Here is a 14,178-nt window from a genome sequence, read left to right as displayed (position 1 = left end):
ACTGAATGACACAATTGAACCTAATATCTGAAATCTTGATGTTATAATATTCCTTTAGAGGAGGAAGTTACTGGGGACCTATATATGGGTCAAAACATATATATATATATATATATATATATATATATATAAAACAAAAACCAGCACTCACCCTTGGTTGTAGGCTATAGCCCAGGTGCACAAACCTAAATGGAGGATATGTAAAAAGCGCAGGGATAGGAGGCACTCCAGGACTTGTAAATGATGACAGCAATCAAGCTAGATGTGATGTGGATGTGAAGAGCTGGGGATAGGTGATATTTATAACTAAAATCACCTGCAATATGCCGGACTGAGTAACTCCAGCCTGGATCCACAGTAAAGCAAAACCAGTATTAAAAGCCATAGGGTAAAGAGGGTGCCACCAGATGGAAGACAATGGAGAGGCATGAGAGGTAAGGTCATAATGCTGACCCAGATTATCTCACAAGTTGAGCGTGAACTAAATAGTAGGAAAAGAGTAGGCCGAGGCTTGCCAATCGGCACTTGGGAGCCACAGCAGAAAACTTAACGTTACTATCAACAAAACATTTCTCAATATCCGCCCATTTTTAAGACCCAGGGCAATGTGTGAAGAAGTTGCTTTTTGATTACAAAAGTTTGGCGGATATGAATTTAAGATAAAAACATTTATTTCTAAAAAAAAATTCTTAAGTGTCCCTTGCCACTTGGATTACCTTGTGCTCCATTCGATGCCATCATTCTTAACTCAGTTATGATTGCTGGGATTGAGAAAGGTTCTACTGGAAGAATTTCAGGCACATATACTTAATCAGTAGATCTTAGGATTTTGACAAAGGATGTTGGAGTTTTATTGCTTATTCTTTCTGCATCCCCTTCCTATTTTTACCCATTAGCAAGCTGTAGTGTTACCAATGACAAGTTACAAGACAAAGAAGTATCACAACAAATTGAGTTAGTTGTCAGTCACTATTTCCTATATATGGCTTAGGTATACATCATATTACCAAGACTCAGGTTGTACCATGGTTAAGTAATTGCAAAACATGTAAGAGCTTTGGGAACATAACAAATCTTAAAGGAGGTGGCTGACCACAGGATCTTTACCAGTTTTCCTACTTCTAAGTTGAGCAGTTAATTAAACTTTTAGATGTTCTGTCCTCTCTAGTGGTTTAATAGGTTAAGGCCAAGAATAATATTTTGCTGGAAATATATTATTTCATAATCTTTAGAGCAGCGGTTTTCAATAGTGTGCCGCGGACGGTTGTTCAGTTTGCCGCACCGCCGCCAGAGCCGCCTCTGGGCTCCTCTGAGAAGCTCAGGCGTGCCCGGGCCGTGACCTCTGTAGACGCAGCGGCGTGACTTCACATGTTGCGCCCGCCCAATCAGCCAGCCAGTCATCCCGCCTCCTCCAACAGCCAGGGTAGTGGATAGATCCCACCAACCCGCCCTCACTCTGCTGTGCTGACAGCTCTGCACTGTCAGCCGATGAGGCACAAGTAGGTGCCAAAATATGTATATTTATTCTTAATGTGGGAGCCAGTGTGAATTGTTGTTTCTGGGGAAAAGCAATGTGTTTTGTTTTTTTGTGGGGAGCAATGTAGTACACAGATTCAGACTCAGCTGCATACATATATACAAGTGTTGTATGAGACCGGGCAGCTCACACACCAGGGGTCTCGCACCACATGGCTTATTAAGGCTAGATGTATGAGGACACATATGTATACATTATACTTAATCTCATCGGAGTTCAGTGCCACTGCTCAAGAAATCACTAGGAAATTGCACCAGTGAGATAGGAGGGGGGCCCACATGGAGGATGCACACGGGCCCCCTCCACTATTAAACCACCCCTGGGTGATTGTATCCTTCAGCCTCAAAATACAGGTCACATTGCATTAAAGAGATATATAAAGAGGCTTTTGCTAATTATTTTAAAGGGATTGGGTATGGGATGCCGGTGCTGAGGATCCCAACGGTCTGAATTCTGACGCCAGCATCCCGACAGGGTTAAAATACTGACCCCTGCTGGTAAATACTCTAACACTACCCCTAAACCTAACCTTCTCTCCCTGCAGCCTAAACCTAACCTCTCCCTCCCCACAGCCTAAACCTAACCACATTACTTACCGTCAGGATGCTGGCAGTCGGGATGCTGGTGCCAGGATTCTGGCTGGGAAAGGTGTAGCCACAGGGCCTGATTCAGCAAGGATTACAATTGGAAAGCTGCATGCAGAGAGCTCTCCAATTGTGATCCTTGCAATATAGCAAATGCAGCAGGAGGTGTATGACACCCCCTGCTGCATTTGCGATCCCACCACTGCAACGGAGGTCACAGGCTGGGATCACCATCGCGACCATCGGTGGTCAGTGGTCGCGATGGTGAATGGCGCTGGGCGGCCGTACAGCTGAGTAAGACTCAGCTTACTCAGGCTGGCCGGCGAGCCCAGCAGACTGCATACGTCCAGACAGTCCCTGGGCTGGCCACTCCCGGAAAACGGGATTGAAGCGCCCTGTTTCTGAAAACGCCGGCCGACACCGCCCTCGCACCGCCCCTTAAATGCCTCTGTCTCTCAATCAGGCAGAGGCATTCAAGGGCGAGAGTGTGTGTTAGCAGGACCCATTCTGCACACTTGCAGAATGGGTCCTGTGCACGCGCAGATTCCAGATAATCGGGAACCTGCGTTCAGCTGTGCTTTTGTGTGCACTGCTGAATCAGGCCCACAATTTGCTTCTGAGGTCCAGGGAGGGATTCCTCCAATTACTGTTAGCTGTTCGAACCTATTAGAATCCTGTTTCAGAAAGCAGATAACAGTTTATAAGACAAATTATAACTTTTTAGCAGCAGATAGTGGCGGATTTGAGTGGATTTAAGCCTTGGTGTTGAATCTCTTCACACCAAATCTGCTCTATAAGGCAGCTAGGCCATGCCTAACAGTACTTTAGTGTGACTTCTTTTGTGGCAAATTTTATTTGTGTGAGTAAATATTGCTCCAGTTTATATATTTACTAACAGTTATGTATTTAGGGCCTGGTACAGAGATGGACGGAGTTGCACAGCTGCACACAAGCAGCTGTACAATTCCGTCCATTTAAAATGCAAATGCAGAAGGAGGTGTCACACACCTACTTGCTGCATTTGCGTGATCTCAGCACTGCGACCTAGGTTGCAACCTGGGATCAACATCGGAACAATCGCGGCCACCGGTCGAGATTGTTGTCCCTTCAGCCAGGCTGCGGTAGCTGAAGCTTACTGCAGCCTGACCGGGTCCTGGTAGCTTGCAAGGCCAAGAAGTCTGCATGCACCCACATAGAGCCTGGCCGCTTCGCCCCCGTTTCCGGGAATCGCTGCCCAGGAACGCCCGCGCTCCGCCTCTTAAATGCCACAGCCTATCAATGCAGGCTGCGGCTGTGAGGCTCTGCGAGCAAACTCACAGATGGAGGGCTGCACGTGCGCTGTACACCTCCTGCGCATTCGCAGTGCTCCAACCAAACGGAGATGTGCGCTAACCCTCGGGTTAGCGTACATCTTGGAATCAGGCCCCATTTGAAGATTAATACGTTGGCTGTATGAAGTGCTCTTGATACCACAATTGCATCAGCGTGACTAGTGTCTCTCTCCTGCTTGCCCCAATTATCCTCCTTATCATAACACTGCAGCAAATATGTGTAAGGACACATCTGTAGTACCAATATACTCCATGGTTCTTTACAAATGGGGACAAATAGGCAAAGCTGTAAGAGGGCCCAGTACCATGACAGGGCTCTATACCTCCCCTTGCTGTGATGTAATGACATCACGGGTTTAGGGGGCATGGCCACCGGCTTCGGTAAGTAAGGATGCTCCAGGCAGCACCACAGTAGCGCTACTGGCTACAGGGTGCCGTTCCAGGTGCTGTGGGAGAGTGACGGCACCACCCAAATGGCCCTGTGCAACGGCACATGTCGCACACCCCTAGTTATGGCCCTGAGAGGGCCCTGTTCGCAAGCTTACATACTATAGAATAACACATTCATTCAGAGTGATTTAACCATTTTTGATAAGATATTTTTTTACCCCATCATCCTAAAATGGGGCTCTCGAACAAGAGTGAAACAAAGTTATTCTGAGCCAGGAGAAGGGAGCTTGAGGCGCTAAGAGAGCCTCCCCCTCTCCCCGCTAGTTTTAGTGCATGTTTACTAAGATATACAAATGCCCTTTAATTGCAGGACAAGTGGGTCTCTCTCGTTGTTTTGGTGTGCAAGCAGAGGGGCTGCTTGGTGCCCCTAAATGTGCCTTTTGAAAAGGATCTGTTTCTTCTAAGGTATGCAGTTACTGTACAGTACTGCATTGCCAGAAATCACTTTGTGCCTTATGTAATAGCCTGCAAGATGCAGCGAGTTAGCCCTTATTTTTAAAGCGTAATAATTTGAAAGGCAAAGCCTTTGAAATTATTGGCACTTTAAAAATACGGGTCATTGTCTATACACAGCAGCAATGTGTTTGGCTGAAGCAATACTTACTGTAGAAGGCACTTAAACACTAATATTCATGAGCTATTTCATATATTTATGAGGTTTTGGCCCTAGTATTTGATAGACTGTCTTGTTTTGAATTTTGGCTCAGTCATCAAACATCTGCATCAGTCCTAAGTGTATAGGCGTGAAGAGCCTCCCGCTATTGAAAGAGGCTGGTGACAAATTGTCATGAGTCAGAAAGATTCGTTGTATATGCATGATCATTTTCTCCTGTTCTTAAATTATTTTATACTTCACCCATCATAGTACCTACTATGGTTAAATTCCATGGGCACTTACTTAAAAATCATATGGATCACTTTGCTCTGTTGGTGCAGATTAAAAAAATTATGTAAGAAGTTTACATTTCATGGTGTTTCTTTTATGGCTCAAACATTTGCCACCTGCTTTTTTCTATCTTGTTGTTTCATTGCCTTTTTCCTTGGTAGTAGCTTTTTACTATGACTCCCTCTTTCTCATCATAGCTGAAGATGTTAAAGGGGGTTAATCAGAGTAGTCTATTTTTTATATTCTACCAACCATCTATATTATACTTACTTCCATCTTCAGAAATCACTTACTCTTTGCATATATTCAATTTTTATTCACTCCCAGGCCTGTAAATCGGAAAAGAGAGAAGAGACTTTTTCAGAATATATGATAATTGTCTCCTCGTGCGTCTTTATATTCACATTACAATCTAACCCCTAAAGATTGCAAACTCGGCCGTTACTAGGGCAGTCTCACTACAACTGCTGCATAGAATATACTTGATACATCAGAGAATTCATCACATATTCATTGAGTTTACCAACCTATTTTGTTGTTTTTCATACAATCTCGAATTTGTATTTTTTTAGAATGTGCTTTTGTTTCTGTAAGACATACACATGTTTAGCACACTGGAAGCACAGAGCAAAACTCCTTGGTTTTGGCAGCAGTGCAGCTAGGTGTTGTACCTTGGCATATACTGTATGGAATCGGCATGAAATACAGACAGTCGGGATTCTGTCGGTCAGAACCCCGACGCCAGGATCCCGACAGGGTTAACATACCGACACTTGTTGGTCGGTATGCTGACCCTTCCCCTCTCCCTACCCTAACCCTCCCTCTTTAGTGCCTAACCCTAACCTCATCCCCTAGTGCCTGAACCTAACCTCCACCTCCCCGCACCTTAAACCTTTCCCTCTCCCTTAGTGCCTAACCCTCCCTCTAGTGCCTAACCCTCCCCCCAACCCAGCTACTTACCTTCGGCATCCTGGCTGTCAGGATGATGGCGCTGGGATTCTGAACGGCGTCAGTATTCTGTTGCCGGTAATGTAAGCATCTCTACCCCGACCGCCGGGATGCCGAACACATACCATACAGTATACTAGCCCCCCATAGCATCCTCAGGATGCGCCAGACATTGCTGTAATTCCCGGCATTTGAAGCCCCACTCCCTATGTACGACGTCACATGGAGGGGCTAAGCCTGCATCGGGTGCCGGCACCACTGGTTACGGCTCTGCTTCTGGGTGGCAACTGGATGTCAACATTGCAAACACACAGAACAACCCTGTCTCGTGAGAGTGTCACGGGTATGTATAAAAAGCTCTGTGCAATTCTGCATAGTGCTTATGGGGAAGGGAAGCCTGTTTCTGTTGGATCTTCTCCACCTAGCATGGGGCTTCTGCAAGTGCAGATACTAATGATGACGGGTGCGGCAGCTTGCATACAATCAGTTGATTTTCCGCTTACAGATGCACAAACCCCGCATAAGTTGAATGGAATCTGGCATTAGCATAAAGTAGTAACTCTGGCTGCTATGGCTGCCCGCAGCTACAGCCCTTTAGCATGCCACTCAGTGGCATCCCTTTAGCAGTCCAGCCTCGTGCTTCCTTAGATCATCCTCTTTGATAAAAGGTTTTAGTTACCCCCTAGATTACTCACTTATGATCTATTAGCAGTGAAAGTGATGTGACATTGGGACTGCCTTCACTACATGTGGTACTTCCATATTCATCACGTTTTTACGTTGCCTAGGCAGACATGTACTTATATGCCGAGGTGGACGGCAGAAAATTTCCTCCCATGAAAATGTAACTGTGAACTTATTAAAAAATAAAATCATTTTGCTGGGATGGAAATGGTTTTTACACAACAGGAAAATGTATTCTCCGACCCTTGTCTCATTTTAATATAATGGCTCTGCAATATGGAACCTTGTTTTTGCATCGCTCAGCAAAAGTAAGAACCAAGTGTCAGTGATATGGTTCTCCCCCAATGAGTATTTGCCCGTATTTTGGTAGTTTAAATTAAAAAAAAAGTTATATCCTGGATTTAAAGGTTGAAACAATTCATATGAATGACATATTTATTTAACAAACCTAATAGGCATGCTAATAACATGTCTTTTCTCTTGTATAATTAGAAGACTATAAGACATAAAAGGTATACATATACAAGGCACTGCAGAATGAAGCAAACACAGCAAGTCACTGCTTCATAGACATGCCAGCCTGAACTACCAGGTTGTTAAGTAATTTGCTGACAATTACACCATGAACTCACCAGCAGTGACTCAATAAAGAGCTACATTTGAATACTGTGTTGTTACATAGTGTAACTATGTGTCTGCTTTACTGAGCCTTTGTGAAATAATTATTTACCATGGCATTATCTCCATAAATATCTGTAGAAGGTGTTGTTGATTGTATGTATTACAGGTAACAGCGCTAGAACTGTCAATCATAGTGATATCACTGGTAAGCTGCAGTGGGGAGGCTGTTCCTGTCCTGTAGTTTTCAGGTTTCCCTAGGGAAACCAGTACAAGCAGAAACTCGGCCAGGCAGCTGTTAGGGACACAATCTCTGTTATGCTAATGGCATTGGGTAAGTGTTGATATAAGAATGACTAATGATAACGGAAACTCTTCTGTGTTACATTTGTTTCATATTCTCTCACCTTTATTCAAATATTATAGATCTTTTTATATTTTATTTTTTTCCCCAATAGAGATGATGTTGACGCTATGAAGAAATCCCCATCAGACAGCACCGATGACAAAACCAATGGTACTCAGTCAAAGAGCGTTAGTCGGATTGGAAGCAGCAGTAACCCATTCCTGGACATACCCCATGACCCAAATGCTGCAGTGTACAAGGCTGGTTTCCTTGCACGCAAAATCCATGCTGATATGGATGGGAAGAAAAGTAAGACTTTTATACTTATTGTAGGTCAGTAGGACCCTGTTCTAGAGACACTTTGGGAGCTGCATATCTGTATTTATAAGCAGGGCTGGCTGGCTGGCAAAACGTTCTGTATAAAAGCCATCATGTAAAATGGAACATGTTTTTGCCATTAATGTGAAGTAAGGCAATTGGTGTGAAGTACTTTGGCTATATGCTTTATTTTTACTGTTTGCACAATAAAATATAGATAATAAAATTCAGCAGCATTGTACACATTCCAGTTTCTGTAAAGGCAGCCAAATATATGTAACCAACAAATATTATGCTAATACAGGCAATAGTTTATGTTACTACAGGTTGCTTTCATAATGCAGGAGCACATTAATAAACCTGCAGAGAGCTTCTATGCACCTCTGGTTGTAAAATCTCACCCAGATGAGCAAATAGTATTGCTGCATTCAAACTGAACACAGTATGAGGATTGCTTGCAGAAATGGAAAGAACCTAAAAGCCTATGCAGTTTCATGCACGTTCGTTTTGCGGATGGATCTCGTGTGTTTTGGCTCTGCGCATTCTCCGTAGCCGAGCGCAAGTATCTATGGGCAAGTCAGAGTTGTATGCAACTGAGTCATTTCTCCACTTGTGGCTGAAGATACGGAACTGGGTGGTAACAGGGCGTTTGCACTTAGGCTAAAGTTAGCTAGGCATAGGAATTGTGACCTACATATGTGTCTTCAGAGCTGGTGTAAGTGTGCACTGATGATGATGATGATGATGACAGCTATGATACAAAGCGTACTGGTGGTTCTGTACAACACTGCATACAGACGAATACCTGCAATTACAGGCAGCTTTTAATCAGCACTGTATCACTCCCTTAGCCTTCATGTTATGCCCATGCAGGATAGGGCTCAATTTAATTCAACGTGAATTAAATAGTGCCGGGAAGGAGCTCACGGAGTATAATTCAGCGTGCTGTTAAGCCCGTCTTCTGGGGTGCGAGCATAAATCCGACAAAACTCGTAGCGTGATGCTGTTTTCTGCCCTTAGCGCAGCGGAAACAGCATCACGGCAGGCACTTACGTTGGAAAATGCCTGTTCTCATGACCAAACACCATGTTTAAGGCGCGAGAACAGGCATTCTCCGACACAACAGCGCACTGAATTGAATAGCTCCAGGAGTTCCTTCCCGGCACTATTCAATTCTCATTGAATTGAATTGAGCCCATAAAGATTGGTTGTGGACTATCCTGGTTCTTTTATTCCAATTATATCTACTTGTCAGAATGAGCCCTAAGTATTTTGCTTATGACCATATAGTTAAAGAGTGTTGGTCAAGTATTACTTGCTAGTGAGCGAAGTGTTTTTAACATGAATCAAAAAATTTTTTGCATAAGGTAAACATTTTTGGCCATTATAAAGTGACTGATACCAGTGCAAGCGTCCACTATCCTTCAGCACTTTTTTGGGAGTTTTGACATGCATATTATTCACCCACAACAATGCAGTGAAGCACGAATAAGCCAAAAAGCTTTCTTCAGTGTACCACAAATGAAAAAGCTATTTTCAACTGACAGCTTTACAAAATTAAATTAACCGTGGGCGCTTACTTGTATTCATGGATGAATTCATCTAGATTATAATCATAAAACTGATTCCTAAGTCTATGCATTATAATGATCTCTGGCCTTGTGAGGATGTGGTTCCTGTATACATCTAAGCTCAAGATTTCTTTTAATCTCCATCAGTAATTATTCTTTGCCCTCTGCATATCAGATTGATTTTTTTTCCATTAAGCACATTTACATTATTTTTAAGAGTAAGATTAAATTTGGTGGTTAGCAAACATTTTTTTGTAGGTGATCATATAGTTCAAGAAGAGATCACCGAATGGAGCATCTAGGGAATTTCTTGTGGCAACACCTTTATATACTGTACAGTCAGCACTGAGCATGGGCATGTAAAACAATGAACATGTATTATTAAATTGTTTAAAGGAAAAGTCTGCTTGCTCGTAAAACTGCAGGGGCACCCGGTCCCTCAATCCTAACAGTTAACATGTTGCAAATCTTTGGTGCTCAGTCTATTTGCTTTACCTGGAGAATTTTGACAGTAAAAAGGTATTGTGCGCCTTGTTGTGACACTACTTATTGGACAAACCGCTATTCTCTATATGCCATTTCCAGTCAGTAGCATCCCAATGACCTACACAGCCATGCAATATGTAACATAGAGAAGGGACTAATCAATAACTTGCTATTTTTGGCTATTCTAGTGGTGCGAGCAGGAGAATTTTTGCTGTAAAGTGGTATGGAAGCTTGCCCTTAAGGAAATATTAATTTTGGAAAATTATATTGAATTGTAATTTTGCTTTACATAGACAGAAAACCTAACATTAACTTCAAACAGCAATCCCATATAAAAATGATGTATGTGTTTTTTTACATAAATCACTGTGGCAGACTGTTAGAAGAATGTTGCTAGTCACCATTTTTTTTGGTAAACTGCTATTACTGCTATTAATGATTGATAATTCTGGAGTTGTTTCACAGTGTAAAGCTGCGTATCCATTATGTGATTTTAATGAACGATTGAACAATTACGACATCGTAATCGTTCAATCACTCATTAATCGTGCACTATAATGTCGGAAACGACCCTTGAATGAGCGCTCTAGCTGGTCGTTTCCGACATCAGTCGTCGCCTGAACATACCAGTCAATCTGCCGATAACGACAGATTGACCATGTTCAGGGATGAAGGAGTGTGCCTACACTGAAGGACATATCGTTCAGTGTAGACACTACAGGGGATCAGGAACGACTATACGATAACGATGTCGTACTGTCTTTTCATAGTCAGGTAGTGGATGTGCACCTTTATGTTTCTACCAAGGCAAACACAGCCAAATGGCACATGATGTAGTGAGCAAAGAGGCTTTGGAACAGCCCTCTGAGCTCTGTTTTACTGTGACATCTTCTTCTCTTTCCTCTGCGTTCACATGATATACTAAAAGTTTACGAGCCCATGCTTGTGTTTATGTCTGTGTCTGGTAGCCAGGCAATGGATCTGATGCAGATTTGACTGTATGCTCACTTGCGTAGGGTATCTTGCATAAATATGCACTGTATATGCTCTGAAACCGAGTGCATGAAAAAAGCAAAAATGCAGAGTCATTCACAATATCGAAGCACTGGCTTTTATGGGGGTTTATTCATTATCAGTTAATTTATATAAAAGTATCTGAAAATTAAAATTTTCACCTACTTTTGTATAAATTATCGGGGCCATTCATCATAAAGCTAAAGCAGGAGATATCACTGATATGCTTACCTTTCAGCCCCGATCTTGCCTGCTGTTACCATACACTACTATGGGGAACTAAATTCATAAAGCTTCGAAAATACAGTATTTTCTGAACTTGACTGCAAGAAAATTTCCTAGCCTTCAGATGGCATTTGTTCCTGCACCCTGCTCCTTCCCTATTGGAAGGAGTCGTCCCAGATTGGGAAGAGGGATGCAGATACACCGGCAGTCACACACAGAACATAGGCATGTTGCATATCATTTTACTCAGCAGAAGCTGCTTGTGCTATCTATTCATATCATTAAAGATGCATTTGAAGGTAAAACTCACACAAAGACGCTCAGCGCTACCGAGTTATAGAAGGGCTGTTTAACGCGCCAGGAGGCTAGATGTATGTTTGTGGACCCATCTGTATTCCTCTGTAGAGGCATGTCTTTTGTATCTGCTGTACAGAGGTGCAGGTATGAACTGATGATGATGATGATTTGTTAGAAAATAGCCACATATGCTGTCTATGCAAGGCATATGCATCTAATAATGCAGTTATTTATTTATTTATTTATTTAATTTATTAACAGTCTCTTATATAGTGCAGCATATTCCGTTGCGCTTTACAATTGGAAACATTAATAGAACAAAACTGGGTAATAACAGACAACTATATAGGTAGACCCTGCTTGCAAGCTTACAATCTATAGGGAAGTACTATGGGTGTACATTACTCAATAGACACAAGCTTGAAAAATAGCCTATGTACCCTTACATGAACAGCTGTACACATCTTGAGGTGGGTACACCTGTTCAACAGCAACATACACACCTGCTTTACTACAAGTCATCATCACTGTGTACTTACATATACATAGCATATACATATGCATATCACATGGTAAAGTTCAGTATGGGCATGTTCGCACAAATAAGGCCCACACAAAGCAGCATATAAGAGTATATACATCTGTTGGGAGGACTAACTTCTATACCTTGCATACACAAGGTAGTTACTCCTCCCAACAGATGTATATACTATTATATATTGCTTTGTGTGGGCCTTATTTGTGCGAACATGCCCATACTGAACTTTACCATGTGATAAAGACCTTTCACACCCCCAATCCTCCTCTCTTGTTGTAATTGTAGATGCGATCAGAATGTGTTTGACGCTGCATTGCTACAATTTCTCATATAATGCTAATTTACGCGTAATATTCTATGCAAATATGAGTAAATTCATTAGCCCCCCTCATACTTACAGTGCATCTGGAAAGTATTCACAGCGCTTCACTTTTTCCACATTTTGTTATGTTACAGCCTTATTTCAAAATGGAATAAATTCATTTTTGTCTTCAAAATTCTACACACAATACAGTACCCCATAATGACAATGTGTAAAAAGTTTTTTTGAGATTTTTACAAATTTAATTGTAAAAAAAAAAAAAGAAATCATATATACATAAGTATTCACAGCCTTTGCCATGAAGCTCAAAATTGAGCTCAGGTGCATCCTGTTTCCACTGATCATCCTTGAGATGTTCCTACAGCTAAATTGAAGTCCACATGTGGTAAATTCAGTTGATTGGACATGATTTTAAAAGGCATATACCTGTCTATATAAGGTCCCACACTTGACAGTGCATGTCACAGCACAAACCAAGCATGAAGTCCAAGGAATTGTCTGTAGACCTCCGAGACAGGATTGTCTCGAGGCACAAATCTGGGGAAGGGTATCAAAAATATCTGCTGTTTTGAAGGTCCCAAAGAGCACAGTGGCCTCCATCATCTATAAATGGAAGAAGTTCGGAACCACCAGGACTCTTCCTAGAGTTGGCCGGCCGTCTAAATTGAGCGATCAGGGGAGAAGGGCCTAGTCAGGGAGGTGACCAAGAACCCGATGGTCACTCTGTCAGAGCTACAGCATCCCTTTGTTGAAATAAACATTTATAAAAATAAATGTCATTTCCATCGACAAGGAATTATTTTTGCTCTAGGCAGATACAGAACTATAGAGCCTACACCAAATCCTGTTTAGTAAATGCTGACATTGCTGAATTCGATTCATGTAATTCTTGTATGTCTATTCTATGTAATTTTTATGTTTTAAATGTGTTTTAATTTTTTTGTGCTTAGTACAGCTTTAAAATGCTATTTTGTATTGATTTTTTTACATTAAGTAGTTTTTTACATGTTATGTACATTGGGCCTGATTCAGACCCACTCGCGAGCGGCTGTCCGCTCGCAAGTGGGTCGATGTTCTGGACTGAGCATGCGCACGACGGAGGGAGCTCTGTCGTGCGCATGCGCCAGACGCGACGAGCGAAGGAAAGTCCTTCGCTCGTTGTGTCCGATCAAAGGGGGCGTGCTGTCAATGTTGATTGACAGCACGCCCCCTTTGGTAGGCGTGCCGGGGGCGTGCCTCCCGTCAAAAGCTGGCCCACTGACATCACTAGTGATGTCAGTGGGAGTGATTTTGGCTCTGATAGAGAAAACTGCAGGCACAGACAGATGTATATTTTCCTATCAGTCCTTGCAGCTCCTTCCACTCTCCTCCCCTTATTCGGTGCTGTGCAGTGATTGCGGAGGGGGCCCGTGTGCAGGCTCCGATCAGGCCCCCTCCTCTCCGGCGGTGCAGTAAAGCCTGGTATTGTGCCAGAGTCTACTGCGCATGCGCAAATCACCGGAAAATGGCTGTGGTGGCCATTATCTCTGTGATTTCTGCAGCTCTGTAGCCAGCGCCGGGCTGACAGAGCCGTAAGTTCAGTATATATGTATGGATGCAGGGTGTGCGGTGTGTGGGCCCACTGGATCCAGGGGCCCGAGTGCACTGCACACCTTGCGTCCATTATAGATACGCCCTTGTGTATGGCAGTGATATATGATTTACAGTATGTACTGATGTGTAAGTACTGTGATGTACTGACTGTATAGTGTTAGTGGGAATATGCCTTGGTTTGTATGTCACTGTGGTTTCTCCCCCATTTTCATTTTGAGGATTCGGGACAGCAATCACTTTTGGACACATAAAAGAAAGAAGGGGTAATCATGTGTGGCTATATTGGGGAACGTTTATACTGTGGAGTGGTGGCCTAGTACTGGCTTGTTGAAGACATACAGTATGTATACTGTAGCAGGTAGATTTATGTAGAAGAAGGGTTACAGCAGGTCAGTGGAGCACGCACAATACTAGGTATAGGAGGCAGTGG

The 14,178-nt window shown here is 42.8% G+C and overlaps 1 protein-coding gene across 5 annotated transcripts in view; it reads left to right on the top strand.

Moving 5' to 3' along the window:
- PSD3 (pleckstrin and Sec7 domain containing 3) overlaps positions 1-14,178 on the top strand; it is a 576,473-nt gene that overhangs the window by 490,375 nt on the left and 71,920 nt on the right. For all 5 annotated transcript variants that reach the window (XM_088448410.1, XM_088448411.1, XM_088448414.1 and 2 more), the window contains one exon: positions 7,497-7,693. In XM_088448410.1, coding sequence (XP_088304536.1) covers positions 7,497-7,693 — 197 coding nt within the window. The remainder of the gene's footprint in view (positions 1-7,496; positions 7,694-14,178) is intronic.

The sequence above is a fragment of the Taudactylus pleione genome, unplaced genomic scaffold (genome assembly GCF_031769625.1).
Source record: "Taudactylus pleione unplaced genomic scaffold, aTauple2 ptg000454l, whole genome shotgun sequence".
In the NCBI taxonomy this organism is placed as follows: domain Eukaryota; kingdom Metazoa; phylum Chordata; class Amphibia; order Anura; family Myobatrachidae; genus Taudactylus; species Taudactylus pleione.
This window is presented reverse-complemented; position numbering and strand designations above follow the sequence as displayed.